General features: G+C 40.9%; 1 protein-coding gene across 1 annotated transcript; it reads right to left on the bottom strand.

Annotated features, from left to right (window-relative positions):
* Positions 1-5,967: 5,967 nt before the first annotated feature.
* On the bottom strand, positions 5,968-20,810 carry LOC113034305 (glutathione hydrolase 5 proenzyme-like). Its single transcript, XM_080309117.1, has 12 exons — positions 20,336-20,810; positions 15,988-16,167; positions 15,806-15,913; positions 14,037-14,214; positions 13,788-13,948; positions 13,416-13,562; positions 13,151-13,281; positions 10,911-11,095; positions 10,715-10,806; positions 9,225-9,331; positions 8,948-9,058; positions 5,968-8,861 (listed from the first exon to the last, which is right to left on the bottom strand). Exons 1-12 carry the CDS (start codon positions 20,655-20,657, stop codon positions 8,724-8,726), a joined length of 1,860 nt encoding a protein of 619 aa, XP_080165243.1. The 5' UTR covers positions 20,658-20,810; the 3' UTR covers positions 5,968-8,723.
* Positions 20,811-22,258: the final 1,448 nt, after the last annotated feature.

Below are 22,258 nucleotides of genomic sequence, written 5' to 3' on the forward strand. Positions count from 1 at the left end.
TGTTGTTTTTTAATTTAGTACAAAGTTTACAAAATATAAGAAATAGATGTAATATGTACAAATAGCTCAATTATAAATATCCAGTTTTATGATTATAAGTTTCTGCTGCGCTATATACATATGGACAGTATTTTTTTTTTAAATATCCATGGAGGAGAGAAAAAGAGAACTTATCTCAGACTGAGCTTCTAGTAGGAGATCAGTATGAGAACAGAAAACAAAAAAACCATGTGGTGGGTATGGGGTAAGAGTTTCCCGGTGTAGACAGCAGCATCCAGTCCTGCAGCATCTCTGCGCTGGAGGCAAGTATCTGAGGTGTTTGGAGGGAGGAGGGGGATGAGGGTATGTCTGTGTCTGTATACGTGTGTGTGTGCGCATGTGTATCCTGTGTTCAGCTGAGAGAGTGTCCCTTCACCCGGTTGGGCAGAAGTAAACAGTCCTACAGCCAACCTTTTAGGCTCTCTGCGCCTTGAAGGGTGTAGCGCAGAGAGCCATAACACAGTCTCGTTATAAGGGAGAAGAATTTGTTGTTTTCAGCCACCCTCGGCCTTGAGGTCCTTCTAGCAGTAACTTGGGTAGTTAGATGAGAGAAATGGTGGTTGTTTGGGTTTAGTGCGATCGAGCTGCATCCAATTTTAGAGCAGATCTAAATGTCCGTCAATGATCTGTGTTCAATAAGAACAGTCTGGGTACTCAGAGCCCATCTTTAGGTTTTATAGAACATGACTGAGAGACTCTCTGAGGGTTAAAGTTAGACAAAACTAGACAAGGACATAAGAAACCAAGCAGGAAAGATAAGATGAGGCAACCGCCTCCGTTAGAGCCAAAGAGAAGAAGTCAGTGAACGTGTGAGTTCTGGGTGGTTATAGCTTTTTGGGAAGAAACTATTTTTGAGTCTGTCAGTCTTTGTGCCGATGCACCTGTAGCACTTTCTTGAGGGAAGCAGGTTGAACAGGTCAAAACCAGGGTGGGAGCTGTCCTTGATGTTTGTTGCTCTGTTGAGGCAGCAGAAGGAATAGATGTCCATCAGGGAGGGGAAAGGGCCACAGGTCATCATATGTGTTGCCTTGACTACTCCTCTATCCACCTTAGTGCAACTGTCATAACATGCTGTGATGCAGTATGTCAGCTGGCTCTCAATAGACGAGCAGTAGAAGGTCAGCAGCAGGTTGGAGTCCAGTTTGTGCTTCCTGAGGACCCCTACAATCAATTCTTTGGTCTTTGTCACATTGAGCTGCAAAGGATTCTGCTTGCACCATGTGACAAAGGACTTACTCACAGCCTCACTCTCATCACCCATGTATCCAACCACCACAGAGTCATCAGAAAACTTCTGAAGATGGCAGGTCTCTGTGCAGTGGATGAAGTCTGTGGTGTAGAGGGTAGAGAGCTGGTCCAGATGGGCGTAGACATGATTGAGCAGGTACATGATGGCGTCCTCAGCTCCGAGGCGGGGCTGGTGGGGGAACTGAAGGGGATCCTGTTGTGGCATGACAATAGGCTGGAGCTGGATGAATTTTTCCAGTGTCTTCATGACGTGTAAGTCACAGGCCTGTAATTCTGGGGGCCACTGGGACATGGCGTACCAGTCGGGGGACGAAGGAGGAACTGTATGCATCCTTAACATTAGCATACAGTAGGTCTACAATTCTCTCCCTGTGTGAAAGTTAGCAGTATAGTCAAAGCTGACATGGTTGAAGTCACCCATACATAGCAATGAAGGCACTCGGGTGCTGAGTCTATAACCAGGCTATGGCAGAGTGGATAGAATAGAATAATCCTTTAATTGTCCCACAAGGGGAAATTTGGTGGATAATGTCACAAGCAGCCTCGCCTGTCTAAAGTGTTATGTCCCATGCAGTCCTTGCTATAACTTGTGTCCGTCGTTGGAGCTAACTCTGATAGCTTAGTCAGCTAGCCGCTAACTGGCTTTCTGGGCAGAGATACAATGGCTTGTCCGAGCTGCACTAACCCACCTCTCTTGGATGGACATGGGATGGGTCACAAGTGAGCCCTCAAATATATCTCTGGGTAACATTACTACATTTACTATAATAGCCACACAGGTTTACAGTTGGTTTTGAGCTCGGTCTGCTTTATTTTTTGATCACAGTATGTGAATATACGGTTGTAGTGAGGAAGATATTTTTAATGAGATATTTTTAAGAGTTTGCAGCTCTGTGTGCCACTCTCTCTCTGCTTATACAAGTGCATATATGAGCTCACCCAGCAGTATCTTGCCTTCTCACATCTCTATGCCAGTAATTATTCGAGTAGAATATTTATCTATATAATATTTATTTGATTACACTTTAAATCCAGGTCAGAGAGAGGGTATTGTTTTCTTTTACACATGCACATTTAATAAATTAAAGCGGTACTATCTAAAACAAATCTTTATTACAAATCACTCCGGTTGACAAAAATGTGAATTCTGGCGCCTGGCAGTACCTTGAAGCAGCAGGTACGCCACGTGTTGGAACTGGGGTGAAGTGCACCAAAACTTCAGATTTTGTCACAGTCACATGACCCGTGTGTTTTGAAAGCAATTGTTTTCTATAAGCTTCTGTCTCTTCTGCAGAACATAAAGTTTCTGACTCGTGATTTCCAAAAGGCAGCTTAAATGTAATCCAATAATGAAAACAAGGCAGACATTAAACACTGAAGAAAGGAATTTATTGTACACAAAACTGTCAGTTTGAAAATAAAACATTTTCAGTTCAAGTCCGGGTTATCTATTCCTGTCAATAAAACACATTAAACAGCTATAAAAAGAAAACTGTTGCTTTTCAAACTCCTTTTCTGATTAACTTTAACCCTGAGCACATCAGCAGAATTACCTACACTTTATAACAGCAAAACAATAACAGGATGAACTGTGCAAAAAAATCTTAATATGCAAACTGAAGGAAAAAAAAAACTAATATTGAAAAGCATTTAAATGTGACTTAGAATATTCAGATAAAAAAACTGACATTTCTATTTGGCTCTAACAGTGTGTGAGATCTAGCTTTGTTGATACTGACATGCCAGTAACAGTAACTGCTAGGGATGGGTATCGTTTAGGTTTTATCCGATACCGGTGCCAAATCGGTACTTTTGAAACGGTGCCGGTGCTCAAACGGTGCTCAAACCGGTGCTTAAAGAATGGAGAACACAAAATTGGTCCAAAAACCTCTCATGTTCAGCTGTTTTTTGTAAAAAGATAACAATGTTAGCCTTTTCTGCAGCTATGGGGCATATATGGTATCACTCTTGGCTGGAAGCAGTGCTTAAACAATGGAAAAAACACAAACTTTGTCCAAAAACCTCTCATGTTTAACTGTTTTCCACTTTTTCTTTGGTCATTTTAGCCTTTTTAGCCAGGGTGAAGGGAGCATCTGCCATCAAACAAGAAGACAGCCGCATGTAGCTATGATGATGTTTGCTAGTTTATGGAACGCCAGGACTGCCATAATGAATTAATTAAATACACCATTAAATAATTAATTAAATGTGTCAATAATTAATTAAAATTGGAATTAATTAATTAAATAAATAGTTATGACACATGTAATTAATTAATTATTGACACATTAAATTAATTATTTATGTATTTCACATTTTAATTAATTATTGACACATTTAATTAATTATTGACACATTTAATTAATTATTGACACATTTAATTAATTATTGAATGATATATTTATTTATTTCATTTTGGCAGTCCTGGCGCCTGGCTCTCATCATGAAATAATTTTATCTGTCAGCCTCACCCATCAAACTCAGGGGGCGGGGTTAACGCTGATCGAGTCAAAACCATTGCTTTGGCCTGGTGGCCATTGTTTCTAGCACACAACAACCGGCATGTGGAAGCTAACAGAACTGAGCTTTGAAAAACCCTGTTTGTGTGTCACCAAATACCGTTTTAATATTTTTTAATCTTCATGTGTCTGGTCGGTTTGTCAAGATACAGCCTCTTTGCAAAAGTGCTTCGATGATGTCGGAGATGTCTGCCCAGTCTCACGGCAAAGCGTGGGATAGACCCGCTCGCCTCGCAAGCAATCCCACCGACAAAGCGCAGGCCCCGGTACACAGCTGTAGTAACCCCCGCTGACTTCTTTTACTGAGGTTATATTTATCGGTGGTTTTTTTCCTGAAGTTCTTATGTGTCCTACGTGTTTCAGTCGCCAATTCTGAATTATAACTAACATTAAAAACATGTTTAAGGAGGAGAGAGAGCAAATAAATCTGTTTAACATCTGATCTTTGGGTTTTTGCTCAGTAATCAGCGTGACCTGTGGTGTTTCCGTCATGTAGTAACTGCTGCCTTTAACTGTACAAAGGTTGTTCGACACTATGAAACACATACAGACTTCATGATGTTCGGCTAATATTTTTATTGTGAATATTAATCATGAGGGTAAACGGCCCTGTACACCACGCAGCGAGGTCAGCATATCCACGATATCCTCAGCTCCACAGAGTTTCCCAGCTGACTATCTAACTGCCAACTATTCCAGAGACGTGAAAATATACAGCATAAAGAAAAGTGTAAGAGACTCAGCAGCAGATTAGAATAACAGTTATACATTTAATAAATCACCAAATGAATCCAAGAAACGAGCAAACCTGTTCCGACAATTTGAGTTTGTATTCCCTCAGCTGCAGACTCGCTGCTGTTTAAATGTTTGAAAAGGAAGATTAGATATAAACAAACCTCAAACATAGATTCAGTCTGCCTTCACATTTGATATGAGGCCAGCACGTATAGTGGCTGTGTCCTGTTTTAAGATCATACATGTAAAATTGTCGTCTGACCTCCGTCGATCCAGCCGCTCAGAGTCCGTGGTTACCATGGTTACTGCATAAGCAGCTATAATGTTAACAGCTGGCACTGAGGAAACCTACCGGCAGCATGGGTGTTTATGTTTTTCATTGCAAAAGAACCGTCTGAATGGTTAACTGAAGTTAACTTGGATAAATTATAGTTAAGGAGTATCACAGATAACCCCTATGTGAGCTGTGTGACTGGTCACCACTACACTGAAATCAGCAGGCTATTACTGAAATACACGTGCTATATCATAAACTATGATATAAACAGGGAGGTCCTATTGACATGTTTAGTTTTAAAGGACACCTTCCTGCCTTTAGTCTCATTCATGAGCAGTATTAGTTTTCTTCTAACATCCAGAAGTCTGCACGATGTGTTTCATAGTTTGTAACAAGCCTTTGACAGGTAAACATAACATGACCAAAAAAGAAAAAAAAAAAAAAAAAAGAGAGAGAGAGAGTGTTGACATAAGAAGAGAAAATACTCTCAATTATGGAGACAGACAAATGGTTCATTTATGTTTGATGTGTGTTTATTCCTCCCTAAATATCGTCGGTGAAGTTTGCCATGCACGTCAGATTTTCCTGCGCATTTTTATACCTCTGCCAACAGAGAGAAAAAAAATCACATTCTAACAGACAGCTGGTGCTTAGAATACAGTTGAATAACTATTAAAAAACAGATGATATTTAGATGATAGTTCAGTCTAACACATGTGCCAGTGAACCATTAAACGTCTGTGAAACTATGCAGTTATGAAACGTAACTTTAACCTCAGCCAAACCGATTTGCTCAGTTGTAAATAAAACAGCGAAGTAAACGTGACCCGACAGACAGAACCTGAGTGAATGAAGTCCAGCGTTTAACCACTGAGAGCTAAAACTCAGCTGAGGTTTCAAAGCTGTGTGGCGGTGATTGGACATCAGCCGCTGATGAAGCTGTTCGCCTATAAAGTGCTCTGTATGGAAACAAGCTCCAGCAGCTCTGCGCTCGGGGAAAACACTATATTTACTTATCTTGTGCAGAAAAATGCGCTGACATTGCTTTATATCGAGCACCGGCTGCCCAGTTAAACTGTGACTATCACCAGGTAACGTAGGCGTGTTTCTTGAATTAGCAGCAGGTCTTAAACAGCTGACAGATGAGGAGGAGGATGCATGCAGGTAAACTGAGGGTCTGTTGAGCTGATCGCTGGTTTCGTGAGAAAAATGTCAGCTCGTTCTTTATGTTACAGAAGCACAGAGACACAAGACCAGGCGGAAAGAGACGATCGTTCGGTGAAAATGAGAATCTGCGAATGCAACATGTGGAACACGGAGAGTGGAATATGTAAACAAACCGGTTAACGTAACCCCCTGGGTGCGCTCTGCATGCTAATTGTTAGCAGAGCTAGTGAAATCTCTGAAAACATCTGAGCACTTTTGCAAACATGTTCTATGTTGACAACCTGACCAGACATACGTCGCGACATTCGCGGCTAAAACACTGTTAAAAGTGTAGCTGGTGACAGAAAAACGGGGTATTTTAAAACTACACCACCACCATTGCTGCCTGTGATTTGATCTGCATTCTGGGATACCTGGCTGCCCCAAGTCTACACAAGCAATCGATTATCTAGGATCGACCTGTTTTGACTTACTTTGCACGGCAACCAATCAAATGTTAGAGAAGCTGCATGGGCAGCGTTAACCCCGCCCCCTGAGTTTGATGGGTGAGGCTGACAGATAAAATTATTTCATGATGAGAGCCAGGCGCCAGGACTGCCAAAATGAAATAAATAAATATATCATTAAATAATTAATTAAATGTGTCAATAATTAATTAAAATGTGAAATACATAAATAATTAATTAAATGTGTCAATAATTAATTAATTACATGTGTCATAACAATTTATTTAATTAATTAATTCCAATTTTAATTAATTATTGACAAATTTAATTAATTATTTAATGGTGTATTTAATTATTTCATTATGGCAGTCCTGGCGTTATACTAGTTCACCTTACATGCATTAATGTAATAACGTGGTTAGCCTACTCAACGAAAATTACACACGGACAACATTAAGCTACTCACGCAGAGAAGAACGGCTGCTGCTGCATCATCATCCGTCATCATTTCTGCTACACTGGCAGGGCTAGGGGCCAAGACTCCATTCTTCGGGTTTTTGGGGGATATTGCTCCGGGTCCGATAACAGGCAACCCACCCGCAGTAGATGTGCACGGTGTGAGGTCTCGCAGCAAGCTATCAAATACGGCGCATTTCTCGGCTTTTTAAAAAAACGCTATGCGTCGCCAGGTGTTACCTCCTTTGCACAGTATCACAGTATCAGCTTAAAGCACTTGTTGCAGGCTGCTGAGTTTGCATATTTTGCTGTGAAGTACAGTCAGACTTTTGACCGCTTCGTCTTGGGCATTTTTAATCTGTAGCTCTGCTCTAAAAGAACGTACGTACCTGGCCCCGCCTACCATTCTCGGAAACGTAAAATGATTGGCTAGAATCGAAAAAAAAAAGCACCGAAATAAAGCACCGAAATGTGCGCTGCTTTTCGGTCTGGTTACTACCGTTTATGTCAGACCACCGGACACCGGTACCCATCCCTAGTAACTGCACTTGTGTAGTAGGACTCCTAATGTTTTTGGTTTTGTTTATACTACAAATCAATTGATAGATAACTTAGGGCTGCCATAAAGTGGACCTTACTTTCTCTCACTTCTGGACAATTCAGTGGGCTAAAATTTACAAAGTAAACATAAATTTGATGAGACTTGAAAATATGAATTGTTTACTGGTGGAATGGAACATGAAGTCTGTAGCTCATTTTCCAACAATCTTTTATATAACCAAAGATTTCTGCAGTCAGTCTCTTCCTGCTGGCCTGATGCAGGTTGAAGAAACATCGTCATAGGCTTCACATTTCAACCTGAAAGCTGTGTCCTTGTTTTTTTATATTCTATGATTTATGATGAACAAATATTTAAAACGTCATATTGATCGTATAAAATTGAGGCAGATATATAAATCCCTAACATTTTTCAAAAACATTCTAGTTTACAATGCTGTCTTTGCACTATTTTGCATTAAATTTGGGATTTAAATAATCTGATCATCACATTATGTTTTCAATATTACAAACTTTTTTTTAGACACAAGCAGTGACGTGAATAACGGCGTTAAAAGTACTTTTATCAGTAACTAGTAATCTAATTACTATTCAGTCTTTACAACGCAGTTACCCTTACTAACAAGAAAATGCGGTGCGGACGCGTTACTATTTTTCAACACTCAGACAGTTGAAGCTGTCCTCAGGGCGAAACAATCGCAAAAGTGCTGCTGATTTGCTGAGGAAAAATAGCCACAATAAACCAATCACATGACCAATTTAAGATGCTATAGCAACAACCCAAGACAACCCTGAGTCTTCACTTTTGTGTTAAAAGTGTGTTGATAGGCCATGTAAAACTAGAGTCATGATAAATAAATATATATTTAATGTTTTTTCCTGAATACTATCGTTGTTTATGTTTACTGAGGGAAGAAACAGTAAAAACTTCACCTCTGCTTGTCAGCAAAAATTTAAAAAACAAAAAACAAAACCATCCTTTCCTATTGGTGTTCTGTAAATAGTTTGAAATAGTTATCAGGTCTTTAAGTTTGATGTCATTAACCGTTTCTGGGTCCCACAGTCAAACGATCACTGTGGCATCATTGAGAGTTACAAACTGTCTAAATTTATGAAATTTAACAGAGTTAGAAGTTAGCAGGAAGTTAGCTCGCTAGCTTCCACTTAAACATAATACACCATGTTCTGACTGAGAGATTTCGAAAAAATGAAAACAAACAGCTCTGCTATCATAACCTTAAGACCATACTCTATAACTAACATCACTGATTCTTGGTCTCAGTAACCAGCTGCTTTGCCTTTTTTCCTTTCATCAGACCATGCAGAGATACAGCTGCCCGCCTTTTCCACAGCGTTAACTGTGTTGTAGAATTTTGCTATTTTATGTCCCTTAGCTTCAAGACCATCAACTACATCCTGCAGGGCAAAGAGGAGAGAGACTCAGATGGAACAAGAGAAGTAGAACTTATTAATTTATCATTTAAATACATTGAATAAATTACCTTTTCAAGCTTGGGTTCAGGTTTTACTTCACTTTTAGAGTCTACAAGAACAACCAGAGTATCAATTGCCTCCTTAAGACTCTTTCTAAACCAAAGGTGGTTCATGAGCGCCTTGGAGAGAAAAAATAAATCTATGAGGTGAGAATGTGATGATTACAGGATAAATTAGGTCGAAGAATCTTGTTGCTATGATGCAGCAAAGACGGGCATCAGTCCGTATCAATTTATTTTATTTAATATATAATGGCACCTTTGTGTGTGTACCATGCATACATACCGAGGCCACTGCCGGTGGAATCATTTCAGCACCAGACCCTCCAATCACCAGCGTCTTCGACGGAGACTTCAGCACAGAAGGGGCCATATTGGAGGGAGGCCGCTCCCCTGAGAAATACAACAAAGACCTTGAATAGCAGGACAAAACTACAGTCCAAAATGTCTCCATGAATCTCGGAATGATGAGATCAAGCTAAAGCCATTCTGTTATACCTGTGTGCAAAAAATGCACTGCACCCGAAATATTTCATAGTTCAGCAAAACTGATCAATCTAATAAACATGAACCTACACCATCCTCCCTATTCTGATATGTTAAAAAGTACTTAGCAGCAATTTTAAAGAACCAAACTAATAGGGTTACCAATTCCCAACAAAAAAAAGAAATAAAAATAATAAAAGGGAATCACCCTCCACCTCATGATGCTTAATAGTTACTATATACAATAATGGATTTCTATACATTTTTGCATCAGATGAAAACTTTGGTTGTAAGATTCAGATAATTTTTTTTAAACTAGACATTAGAATAAGAAAGAAAAGTATGTCTTTGTGCCCCCTCTCCCTGTTCATGCCCTACCTGGCCCTGTGGCAAAACTTTGCTCATCCAGACTGCTGATCGGTACTGCACGCTACATCCACTCTATCACGTGACGCATACTGCTCCGATGTGCTACAAGGTTATAAGCTGGGTTACGCTATGTCGCAATTTTTGTGAGGTGCTTTTGTGATATTCAGTGGATTGGATTACATTTTTTATTTCTCTCCGATATCCGATTCAGTAATTTAGGTCAGTATCGGACCGATACGTAATATCAGATCGGCCCATCTCTAAGGTTAACCCACTTCAATGGAGACAAAACCCAACAATAAGATGAGCCCCTATTTGGTGACAGTGGGAAGGAAAAACTCCCTTTTAACAGCAAGAAACCTCCAACAGCAACAGGCTCACAGAGGGGCAGTCATCTGCTGTGACCAGCTGAGGACAGATTTAGAGAGTTTATGTAATTTGTGTTTATAGAAGTTCACTCAGAGCTCAACTGTGCCTGTTCTTAAACATTCAAAACATTTCAGCAGGCTATGACATTAAATGAAAAATGCCATTTTAATTCAAATTTACCTGATGTGCTTTGGTTTGGCAGTTTTGTTGACCATTTTCATGATCAACAAAACATGATGCGCCACAATGAATTATGAAATGACATTTTCTCCGCAAATTTCCTCAGTGGTGCTTTTTTTGGTACTATTAGATTAAAAATTCATGGTGTGCAGTTTCCCCAGGTGTTGTTGTATTTTCTTTCAAATTTCTTATGTTGCGACACGCTAATATGTACAAACATGCATATTTATCAAGTATATGTTATATTAACCACGCTTAACACATTAGTTTAGAAGATGAATTAAAATTGCAAATTAGTACTATCAGAACTCAGAGGTCCAGAATATTTGTTATTAAATATTAAATTTAGAAGGAATCCTGCTGATCCCTTACCATGAAAGATGTTATCAGCTCTACCACAGAAGTCATTTAGGTGGTTGTTGAGGATGATTCCAGTGCTTGAAGAGAGGACATTGGACCCAAATCTGTAAAGAGTAAACATTAAATGAACTAGGTCTAAACCCTGTGACACTGTTGTGGAAAAGTCAGCTGGTTTCTAACAGTGAAACAGAATGATGCAGGTACTGACTCATCGTTGATGCTGCTGGTGACAGACACAGCAGATCCATCTTCAGCCAGCACAGATACATGTGTGGTGCCGATGCTGTCCAGATATGAGTTTTTGCCGTAATACTGGGGATCGTGAGTCTTGTCGCTGCTGATCAAGCTCCGTATGTGGTTGGCAAAGCTATCCTCTGTCAAATTCTTTGCCATCTGTGTGAAATACAGAGCATCGGAATTACACAAAATTAACAATAATCATAATATGAATAATAATACATACTAAAATACTTTGAGACAAATATAAAAGTAATTTAGGTTTATCTGCTTTAAAAACATTTATTTATACTTATAGGTTTTAAAAGTTACATCACTGCTCAGAATTGTGCTGAAATAAAAATGCAGAGTTACTGGGAAAGGCTGAGACACAAAGCATTTTTTCAGAGTACTCTATGCAGTAAAATGCATAGAGTACTCGACCCGCTCCAGTTTGCATACAGAGCTAACAGATCAACTGAAGATGCCATTGCTACAACGCTCCACACCACCATCTCTCACCTGGAAGTGCAGGGCCGTTACGCCAGGCTGCTCTTTGTTGACTTTAGCTCTGCTTTCAATACGATACTCCCGGACAGACTAATAGATAAACTGCTGGAAATTGGACTTCCTTCCACCACCTGCCGCTGGATCAGAGACTTCCTCTCAGACCGTGTACAGAGAGTTAGAGTGGGGCCTCATCTTTCCTCAGCCCTCAGCCTCAACACCGGCTCTCCACAAGGCTGTGTACTGAGTCCCCTACTGTACACTCTGTACACACATGACTGTGTTAGTTCCCACCCAGACAACACAGTCATCAAGTTTGCAGATGATACCACTGTGGTGGGGCTCATCTCAGGGGGAGATGAGACTGCATACAGAGCTGAAGTTCAGAGGCTGTCAGATTGGTGTGCAGACAACAACCTGGACCTCAATACCACCAAAACAAAAGAACTGGTAGTTGACTTCAGAAGGAGGAAGTCCGAGCTGCAGCCTGTCAGCATCAACGGGGAGTGCGTGGAAAGGGTCTCCAGTTTCAAGTTTCTGGGTGTGCACATAGACACAGACCTCCAATGAAGCTCTAACACCTCTGCGGTCTTAAAGAAGGCCCAACAGCGTCTCCACTTTCTGAGAATCCTCAGAAAAATGGACCTGAAGAAGGAGCTGCTGACCGTCTTCTACCGCTGCTCCATTGAAAGTGTGCTGACATATTGCATCGGTGTGTGGTTCTCCAGCTGCACCACAGCACACAGAAAGGCACTCCAGAGGGTCATCAACATGGCCCAAAAAATCATTGGACATCCTCTTCCCTCCCTGAAGGACCTGTACAGCACTCGCTGTCTCAAGAGGGCACGCAGCATCCTACGGGACTGCACACACCCAGGACACCGGGTGTTTAAGCTGCTGCCGTCTGGCAGGAGGTTCAGGCTGCTGAGGTCCCGAACAAATAGACTCAAGGACAGCTTTTACAACAGGGCAATAGCCCTGATCAATGTAAATAGCTGACCTGACTGGATACCTCCCTGGACTTTTTAGGGGGAGGTAACAATGTTTAAAACGATAACAATAATATTTATATTTATAACAAGGTGCAATAATAATTAATGTGCAATAATAACAGTGTGCAATACACATACACTTATTCTTCTTTTTTATACTAAGTTAATATACTGTGTTGTGTTGTTTGTTACGTTGTGATGTGTCATATCGTGTCGTGTTGTGTTATATGTAGTGCCGACGTAGGACAGTTTTTCCAATTTCATTGTACTACTGTACTATGTATAACTGTGCAATGACAATAAAGAGTTATCTTATCTTATCTTATCTTAAAATAATAAGTACATCCTCAGTGCTTCTATAAGAGCTTATAGAAGAGGGTAAGTACCGGTAGTGATATGCAAATGCCCTTGATAAACTGATCATTAACACAAAGTCACAATCTCACTGCAGCAAATTAACCCAAAGTCCGACTGTGCAATGCTCAGAGATATTACAAAAAACAAAACAAAAACAAAAAAACAACACTTCAGACCACAACTCATTATCAGTGTGCATAAACCAACTGTGGTGGGATGTGGTTTGTGGATGAGCTGCAGGCGGGGGTGGAGCAGTGGGTTCAGGCAGAGCAGAGGCTGATGTGGTGTTGCTCCTTTTACCCATTTAGTCACTTAAATATAATCATACTATATGCAATAAAGCAGGTGCAAATCTGTAGGATTTTGAGATACTTACTTTATCTGAGCTGAAGTTTGGATCTCTGATATGTTTCTTTAATCCATTGGCAAATTTTAAAGCTTCAATATAACGGTGATAAAACAAAATCTTTTCATCAGTCGTCTTAGGTTCTGAATTCATTTTGTATCCTGAAAATATAAATAATTGTTATTTATTTCATTTAAAACATCATTTCTTAGTGTATCACATTTGTAAAGATTGTTTCATATAAGAAAATGATCCTTATTAAACACTCTACATGCTAGAAGCAACAATCAGGAACCTTTCATGATGTTGAGGATGAGGCTGAGTATGGCTCCCCCTGCAGGGGGCGGAGGGAAGTACATCCGGTAATCTCCCAGAGAAATATTCCAAGCATCAGTCACATTAGCTTGATACAATGCCAAGTCCTCCAGTGTGAGTTTTCCTCCTGAGCAAAACCAGTGAAACAAATGATTTTGTTGAGCAAAAATGAACACAATGCATTTCATAATCAAGACTTTGAATGGATCCAGACAGATCAGAGTGTAGCACACAGTGATCATGGTAGATTTTTACAGAACGAATCGATTTGTTAATTTGTAATTAGATCATTGTGCCTGGCAAACAGAAAATGTTCAGAAAAGAGAGCAGGATGAATCCCGTCTGATAATACCTGCTTTCTGTATGTCACTGATTAAATTCTTTGCTATTGTTCCGTTGTAAAACACATCTGGTCCCTCGTTTGCGATCGTCTCCAAAGTGTCAGCCAGTTTCTCAAATTTCACAGTATCACCGGTCTTAAGCAGGTTCCCATTTTTATCTAAATATAACTCCCTAAAAGACAAAGACAGTGAAATAAAGCTGAAACATTCATTGTTTGCTCTTTGTATTTTTGAAATCACATTGTGGGTGTTTTTCATACCGTATTGACGTATTATTAATGCGTGGGATGTGTTGACCTTGGTAGTAAGGAATAGGGAATCCTTCTCTGGCTAATTTGATGGTCGGCTGAAAGAGGTCGGCCCACGGCAACTTCCCATAAAGCCGGTGTGCCGCTTCATAACCTCGAATTTCCCCAGGAACCCCAATCCATCTGCTATCTGGTTAGACAGATAATGGATAGTCAGTGCTGGAAAGTCCCACATACATTTGCTCGTGTTTTAAGTAAACTGTAAGGTCCTGACCTTTAAATCTGAGATGATGTCTGTTATAATTTGGTGTAAATAACTAACATATAAACTAACTAACATACATATAAATAACATTTTGCATCCTACACTTACTTTTAGTTTATTTCACTATATTTACACTATTTCTGGCTCAAAGAAGCATTTAGCATATCTTATATTTACTTTTCTTACTGTTTATGCAGCCTGTGTGCAGGAGTGTAGCACAGAACTCTGGGCCCCATAAATAAATGGTGTCTGTAGCCCCCTTTTTTTTCTTGATTCATCTTTCTCACACATATTCTAATGTCTAATTTCTATTTTCTTAATTTTTTTTATGTCTGACACAAGTGAACTGCTCCAACTACTCCCAGTTCTTATTGCTGTCCATCCCATACTCAAATGCTGTCAAAAGACGCTTCTTAACAGAGACTATGCTGATTCTACATATGGATCCACAGCTTCCCTTCAAAGTCAACACACTATAGACAATCAGGGAGTAATGAATGAAGGTCATTTGTACTCTGCTGACAGGAACATATGGGACAGGGACATGTGCATCCACAGCAGCCTGTGTCTCTGGCCCCACTTTAGCATCTCACAACATTTCCAGCTTCACCTCCACAGACAGATAATCTGCCAGGGAACGAGTGGAGATTAGCCAAATTAGAAACAATGACTGATAAAGATGGACTTGTGAGGAGAGTTAAGATTGGTCTTGGGGAGGAATTTACATTAATTGAAGACCAGAAAATGGGAAAGATGGGACAGCATTCTGGCAAGAAAGCTTTAATGTTAGCTTATCACCAGCTGTTGTACTTTAGCTGGTTTGTTGACTGCCTGGAGTTGGAAGCGCTGATTGTCCAGTCTGTTTACAGTAATTAAATAATAATGCTTATGCACTCCTTAGTGTGTTAGAGTCCTGACTTTTGTTCAGTAGATGAGGTTTGAGGTGAGGAGGAGGATGACATTTTAACGAGATACCTGTCATGCTGTCTCTTTCCTTCGCTTCTTTGATGACAAGAACCCTCTCAGGTGATAAAACAAAGGTATGATCCTTCATATCTTGAGTTTGTCTTGCAGACTAAAGTGCTGAATTAAAAAAAAAAAAACCTCTACAGATAACTGACTACAGCTTTAACATTTTTGTGTTACATCTTGTGCATGATTTGGAGAAAGACCTGTTAAGACCTGTTTGGAGAAAGATCTAACTACTCCAATCTCTCTGGCTTTTTCTGAAACTAATTAGCATGTGTTTCATTGTGTTTATGTTCGATTACTCTGACAGATGTCATATAGGAAACTGACTCGCTGTCTTTAATAAATGCCAACGGCCAAACCCTCTGTAGTGGTTTGCTCTCTTTTTTATCATTTCTGTTTTGCTTTCTTGAGGAAAGAGGAATGACTCAGTGTGCATTAGCAGCCACCTGTACAGAATAAATTAACTGTGGCATAAAGGTGAGTCCAAGAGCAGATTAGACTAAAACATTATAAATATTAGCATTATGGCAGAAAAACAGCCCACCTTGTAGCCACTCCGTGGTCTGCTCTGTGGTTTTACGACACAACTTAAGCAGGTCAGAGTTCACATTTCTGGGGACAGTCTCTCTGGAGTTGATGATTTTCACTTTACCTTTGAAAAGATGACATATTATTATGTTATTCCCCAGCAGGGCTGAGCTAAGAGGAGCAAGGGTGTTTTGTTACCAGAGCTGTCCATCACAGTGAATATGACCCCGCCTCCGATCCCTGCGCACTGTGGGTTGATGATGGAGGTGCACAACAGCGCAGCAATGGCAGCATCTACTGCAGAGCCGCCTTTCCGAAGAATGTCCCTGAAACAGTTCATTGTTATCACTTTAGTGTTATTGTTATCATGTGTGCACAATTAAATTTTAATCTTTATTAAAATTATAATGTCCCACAATTAAATTGCCATGACTGAATAACACGACGATGTGTTGTCTTCGTTGATGCATGTGCTAGGGACGCACAGTTCACTGAATTTTAATCTCAATCACGTCCCACAATCAAATTAACCTAATTAACCAACCTATTGCACGCAATGGCAGCGTCATCTTACCCTCCGACCATACATACATTACACAAAACATCAAATGGGAAAGACAGGTCAGAGAGGTATAACAATGGAAAATGCACCACATGAGGAAAGATAAGGAGAAAAAAAATAACTCCCCCCAGACTGAGCTCCAACAGGGAGATCAGTTTGAGAACAGAAAAAAACCACCTCTGCACAAAGATCATGAAACAACCCTTAATACGCCAAAGAAACACATGACAAGCAACAGGAGTGGGTAAAGGGTGAGAGACAGCCGAATTAGACAGTACATCCGAGCCTGCAGCCTGCAGCCTGTGCGCTGGTCTCCTTGATCCCCGTCAGCATCGGAAGGGAATAAGCATCGAAGGCATTTGGAAAGGGAGGGGGGATGAGTGTGTGCATATCAGTGTATATGTATGTGTGTGCGTGTCCAGAGTTCAGCTGAGACAGTGTCCTTCGCCCTGCCAGGCTAAGTAAACAGTCTTCCAGCCAACCCAGGTGGCCTTGCATGGAATGGGAAAGAACAGACTCAAAGGTCGTTATCAGGGTGTTGTTCAGCTCCAGCCTTGAGACCACTGCAGCTGGGGCCAAAGGGGGTATCCGCGTGAAGTGATGGTGGTTTTTACTTTAGTGCAAACAGCTCACATGAATTTCAAAGCAGTTCTACAGTCCAACACTGGTCTCTCAATCTCCCGTTGGAGAGCCGCGAGCTTCACCATACTTGCGTTCTGTGATGTTGCCATTTCTTGTGGTCAAGGAGCCGATTCTGAGAACTCACGGCAGTGAGCCTCCCCGAGATGTCATCCAATTTGCGCCCAGAGATGTTATTCCGAGCTAGCCCTTCCGAGATGTATCCAGTGTGCAGTCAGAGATCTTATTCTGAGTATTCACAGCAGCCGTCAGCCTCTCCAAGATCTTATCCGTGCTGACTCAATGAGCCCATTTTGAGAAACTCACGCCTCTCCCATCGTTCCAATCCCAGCGGGCAGCCTTGTGGGGGTTTGAACAGCCCGTTCCGCTTTCTTAATCCTTCGATAAGTCAGGGCCAAGCCAGCTCCGATCAGCCAGAACCCTGTTATCATGGTTCCGAATAGGTAGATATCTTCAGCACTCAGGCTCACCCGAGCCCAAACATCTTGTTGAGAAAGGGGTGTCAATTGCATTTAGGGACCAGTTGATCAAATCCATAATTCCTCTTTTAGGTTTTAGAGAACAGACTGTGAGAGAGTGTTCCAGGGAAAAGTAATACACGAGACTAGACAAGGACATAAGAGGCTAAGCAGGGAAGCTAAGGGAGAGGAGGAGAGGAGAAAAGTGCGACCGCCTTCGTCAAGAGCAGAAAAAAAAGAAAGTGATGCAAGAATACTACACTGGCCAGCATATGACACAAAATTCACCCCCGCAAAAACTGATAGTAGGTTTAAATATTGGTGAAACTTTGGTATTACCGCATACTGAAAAATATCATCTCAATAAGGTGTCGATACCTTTCAACAAATGTCAGACAGTTACAACCTTCTTTAGATATCTCCAATTAAGACATAATTTTAATACAGATATTGTGTCCAAGGAGAAATAGCCATTAGTGCAAATATTTATAAATGCATGTAAAGGGAAACTGACAAAACAAATCTCTATGACCTACTCAATACTACAGACAGAAAGGAAACTGTCTACCACCTACATTAAACTCAGATGGGAGAAAGAGGCTGGAATAAATCCATCTGAAGAAGATTGGTCTAAAATATGTAAAACCACAGCCACTACTTCAAGCTCCGATCCATGGAGAGAGTTCACCTGGAAACAAAACTCTGAGGTTTTTTTAATCACCCCTAAGATTAAAGAACTCCATAAACTTCAGTAGGCCACTTCCATATTTTTGGAGAATGTCCTAAAATCGCCCCCTACTGGACAGAAGTGGTCTAAAGAACCAAGCAGATAACTGGGTTACATCTTGAGAGGAGTTTCAGTGTCTTTTACTTAGCCAACATCCCAATTGGACTGAAGAAACAAGACAGATACCTGCTACAGGTATTTCAGGTGGTCAGCCAAAAAGCTATAACACACAAGTGGCTGAAAAAGGAACCTCCAACTGTTTCGGACTGGACAGAAATACTACAAGAAATTCACGTTATGGAGCGACTAACCTTCTCCTTGAGACTGTCCTCAGAAAAATGTGAGCAATACTTGAAGAAATGGAAACATTTTCTTTCTGAGAAATTACTCTCTAGTCTTGTGGTATTCCTTTATATTATCTCTGGTAATAATATGTATCCAGGTTGTACATAATTTTCAACTTGTAACCTTGTGTATGTCAAACTTATACCTAAATGGCCTAATCTCCCTGATTTATTTATTTTTGTTTGGTTGGTCCTCCTTTTGTTGTTTATGTTCAAATGTTATTGTCTATAAAAATGGAAGAAAAAAAACACTCGATAAACAAAAAGCTGTTTTTTTTTAATTAACGTGATCATTTCCAGACAAACAGGTGGGTCTTAAATTGTATAAATCCTAAATCCACTTTTTCGGGTGTCTGTGAGGAGCCTAGCATCAGGACTGTGGACAAGCTGGAGACAGGGCAGAGAGGACTGACTGAGACCAGTGTAAAGTCAGTTGCAATCGTCCAAGTGGGAGGAAATAAGAGCATGAATTCCAATTTAACCATCTATCACAGAAAGAAGAGTCCTCATTTCAGTATTTAACCACCAAGTTAAATATGTCAAATATCACACACAAGATTTTTTCCATAGGGTTTGATGCTGGACAGATGAAGCTGACCACAAAGCTCTCTGATGGAACTAAGCACTTTGAGCGCTCAGTTTCAGTAGAAACGCAATTTAAACAGCAGTTTAAAAGTGAAAGGATTTAATCCTGTGTTAGGTTTTGGTAATTGCACTGAACCTGCACTGAATTTAGGTGAATAAGGAGGACCAACTTTATTTTGATCCAAAGACTTATACATTAGTGAGAAAGTTAAAATTTGTATGCAGAAAATGCAGAAAAGACAGTAGCATTGTGTTTGCAGATAAAAAAAAAAGTGGAAGTAAATTATTACATACTGTTTCAAACAAAAAAACTGAGAAAAATATTAAAAGTTGTAGCAAAAAAAGCTTAAATAAGACTGAAGATTACAAGGTTTAAATTAACTGAATTGAACGCTACACGAGAAAAAGCTGAGTAATTAAAAAAAGAAATGACAGAATCAGAAAAATGGTGAATGTAAGCTGATATTCTTTAGGGGACTGGGAAGACTTGATACTAGAATTGTGACCTAAACAAGTTGATACCAAGGGTTATGCTAGTTAGCTGATATGCATTTACATGTAAATGTTTTCGTAATATAGTAAATGGCTTTTCTACTAGCAAAGGGCTTTATACAACTTGTTCATTCACCCAGGTTTTCAGTGCTACCTAACTACCATCCAAACCATTCACACTCCGATGGATGCATGGGAGAGCAACCTGGGGTTAGTATCTCGCCCAAGGATATTTGGCATGCAGACTGGGATCGAACCAACAACCGGTTAAGAGGTGACCCGCTCTACTACCTAAGCTACAGCCACCCCATATGCCACTAATCATTCGAATAAGATACACTCCAGATACATTCCAGTGTTTAACTGACTGAATAGTATGCATTGTTCTTCACAATCTGCAGCAAAAAAATCTTTAAAAATTTCTTTTCATGTTGGCTTGAAATAAAATATCACTGTTGGTACTGCAGCTTACTGCAACACAAGTATGCGTTTAAATTAGGAGAGGCAAAGTGTGATATCCACATGTTGGACCAGCATGTCTACACGCTTTACCCTGATATTGTACTGATATTATTCCCTATATGCCTCTATGTTGTCAGTACAGACGATGTCAGTAACAATACTGATTTTTCAGTTGGGAACAAAACAGGTCTTAGATCCGGGTCTTTGAAGTTAATGATGGGATCTGATCACACACACACACACACACACACACACACACACACACACACACACACACGTAAACAACAGTGGGTGCAATCAGCACTGGGTTCCTTGACACACTCACTTTTACCCTTCAAATAAAGGATAAAAGCTGGTAGACCAACTACTAGAGCACCTACAATTAGACAAACTGCACCTACAACTAATAGGGGGTGAACTTTGGGCGGGCAAGTACAAGTCGTTTTTGCGCTCTCAACATCCTCGTCCTTAACGTCCTCGTTGGGGGGACACATAGGAGTCGTATTTGCCCCCCCAACGTCCTCGTCCTCAGTGTCCTCGTTGAGGGGGGAAATGGGAGACATATTTCCTCCCTCAACGTGCTCGGTTGATTCAGGCATCGCTGCTTTCTTCTCTGCATAAACGTCGGTAATTCACTTCCTCTGACAGTTAACCGCCTGATTTCCCAGAACCACGTATTGCGCACATATATCCGCTGTGTGAGTACTGACAGGTACAACGTGGCAGAGAAGTGTGTTTGTGGTAAGCAGAGGTAGCTGCTACGACGTTTGATTGATTGATTGATTGATTGAATCTTTATTTTGAACATGTTGAAAAAGTACAAACACATAGAATTAAAAAGAGACAAACAAACAAAGCAAAACAAAAGGAAAACGAGCAACCACATCTACAAATAACTGTCATGTTCAAAAAGGAGCAGGAAGAAGCATAAGCTTATTTAATCCCACCCCTTATCTAGTAATCAATAGACTACAGAAATACCTCCTTGCAATTATATTATATGTTATGTGTGTTTGTGTTTTGTTTTATATATATATATATATATATATATATATATATATAGATATATATATATATATATATAGATATATATAGATATAATCCATCAACACTACAATGAGCGGGTGGAGGGAGGTTTGGAGTCTTCTCTCACCCCCATTCTCTGCGACCTGCTGGAGCGGGGGGGGCTAGGAGGAGGAGTTGGCCGTCCGACTGCGGTCTGGGGTGTGGGGCCTCCCTGCTGCTGCGGAGTCGGGGCGGTCTGCCTCCCCCCACCGCAGGGAAAAGGGTAATACCACCTGGGTCTGGGTGCAGTTCCCCCTCCAGGGGCAAGGGTACCTAGACCCGGTTTGTAGGGTACGCTTGGGGAGTGTGATCGTGTGTACAGCGTCTCTTTATGTCTGTCTCCACGTTGGTTGAGTGTGGAGTAAGTGCATATGAGAGCATGAGGGTGGGAATGGATGTTTGTATATGTGTGTGCCTGTATTTCTGTGTCTATATGTCAGGTTGGGTGTCAGGCGCCACCTCTCTGGGGACATCTCAGGCCCTCCAAGGTTTGGAGGCCTATCTCCCCCTACCACCACTCGGTCACTCAGGCACGGCTGGCTGCCGGCGGAGCTCACGGGCGCGTCACTGCAACTCCCCCTGGCTTCTGCTCCGCGGCTGCTGAGTGAGCCCTCATCTGGGACTCTCCTCAGCTCTTTCTGGGACAGTGGCGCGGCTGCCCCTCTGTTGGTCTTCCTTGGTCTCTTGTGTTCTGGGGGCCTCTGGATGTCTGGAGTTTTGATCTCCTCCATACCTGCTTCATGCCCTGGAGGACGGGGCTGTGGCCCCCCCACACCCTCTAGCAGATCATTACATGAAGGAACCTTTTTAAAAAAAACAAGCGCATCCATGCTCACAGGTGTACACATGGGTGATCACACCCACAAACTACACCCTTTTTGGCTCCTACCTCAAAGCACACTGTGTTCTGTTGATCTTATGTGCTGCACAATAATGTTTAATATTTAGTATTTACTGTCATATTCCCATATATCATTGTGATGCTGTTTATTCTATTACTCTTGTTCTCTTCTGCTTGTTTTCTTTTTTCTTTCTCAGCAGGTGATCCAGGTGATCGATATATGCATTTTTTATTTCTTTTTTTTTTTCTGCTCATTCTGTTGGTTTTTGTTTTTTGCCCTTCTCCCCCGTCCCT

The sequence above is a fragment of the Astatotilapia calliptera genome, chromosome 12 (genome assembly GCF_964374335.1).
Source record: "Astatotilapia calliptera chromosome 12, fAstCal68.1, whole genome shotgun sequence".
NCBI classification, from domain to species: Eukaryota; Metazoa; Chordata; class Actinopteri; order Cichliformes; family Cichlidae; genus Astatotilapia; species Astatotilapia calliptera.

Bases quoted from the DNA above. Each gene is read 5' to 3' on its own strand.
- LOC113034305 (XM_080309117.1), bottom strand. From the start codon at position 20,657: ATGCCTGAATCAACCGAGCACGTTGAGGGAGGAAATATGTCTCCCATT. The intron at 15,914-15,987 runs GTAACAAAACAC...ATCTTTTCAAAG, and splicing joins CACTGTGATGGACAGCTCTG to GTAAAGTGAAAATCATCAAC. The intron at 13,563-13,787 runs GTATTATCAGAC...GGTTTTGCTCAG, and splicing joins CAGTGACATACAGAAAGCAG to GAGGAAAACTCACACTGGAG.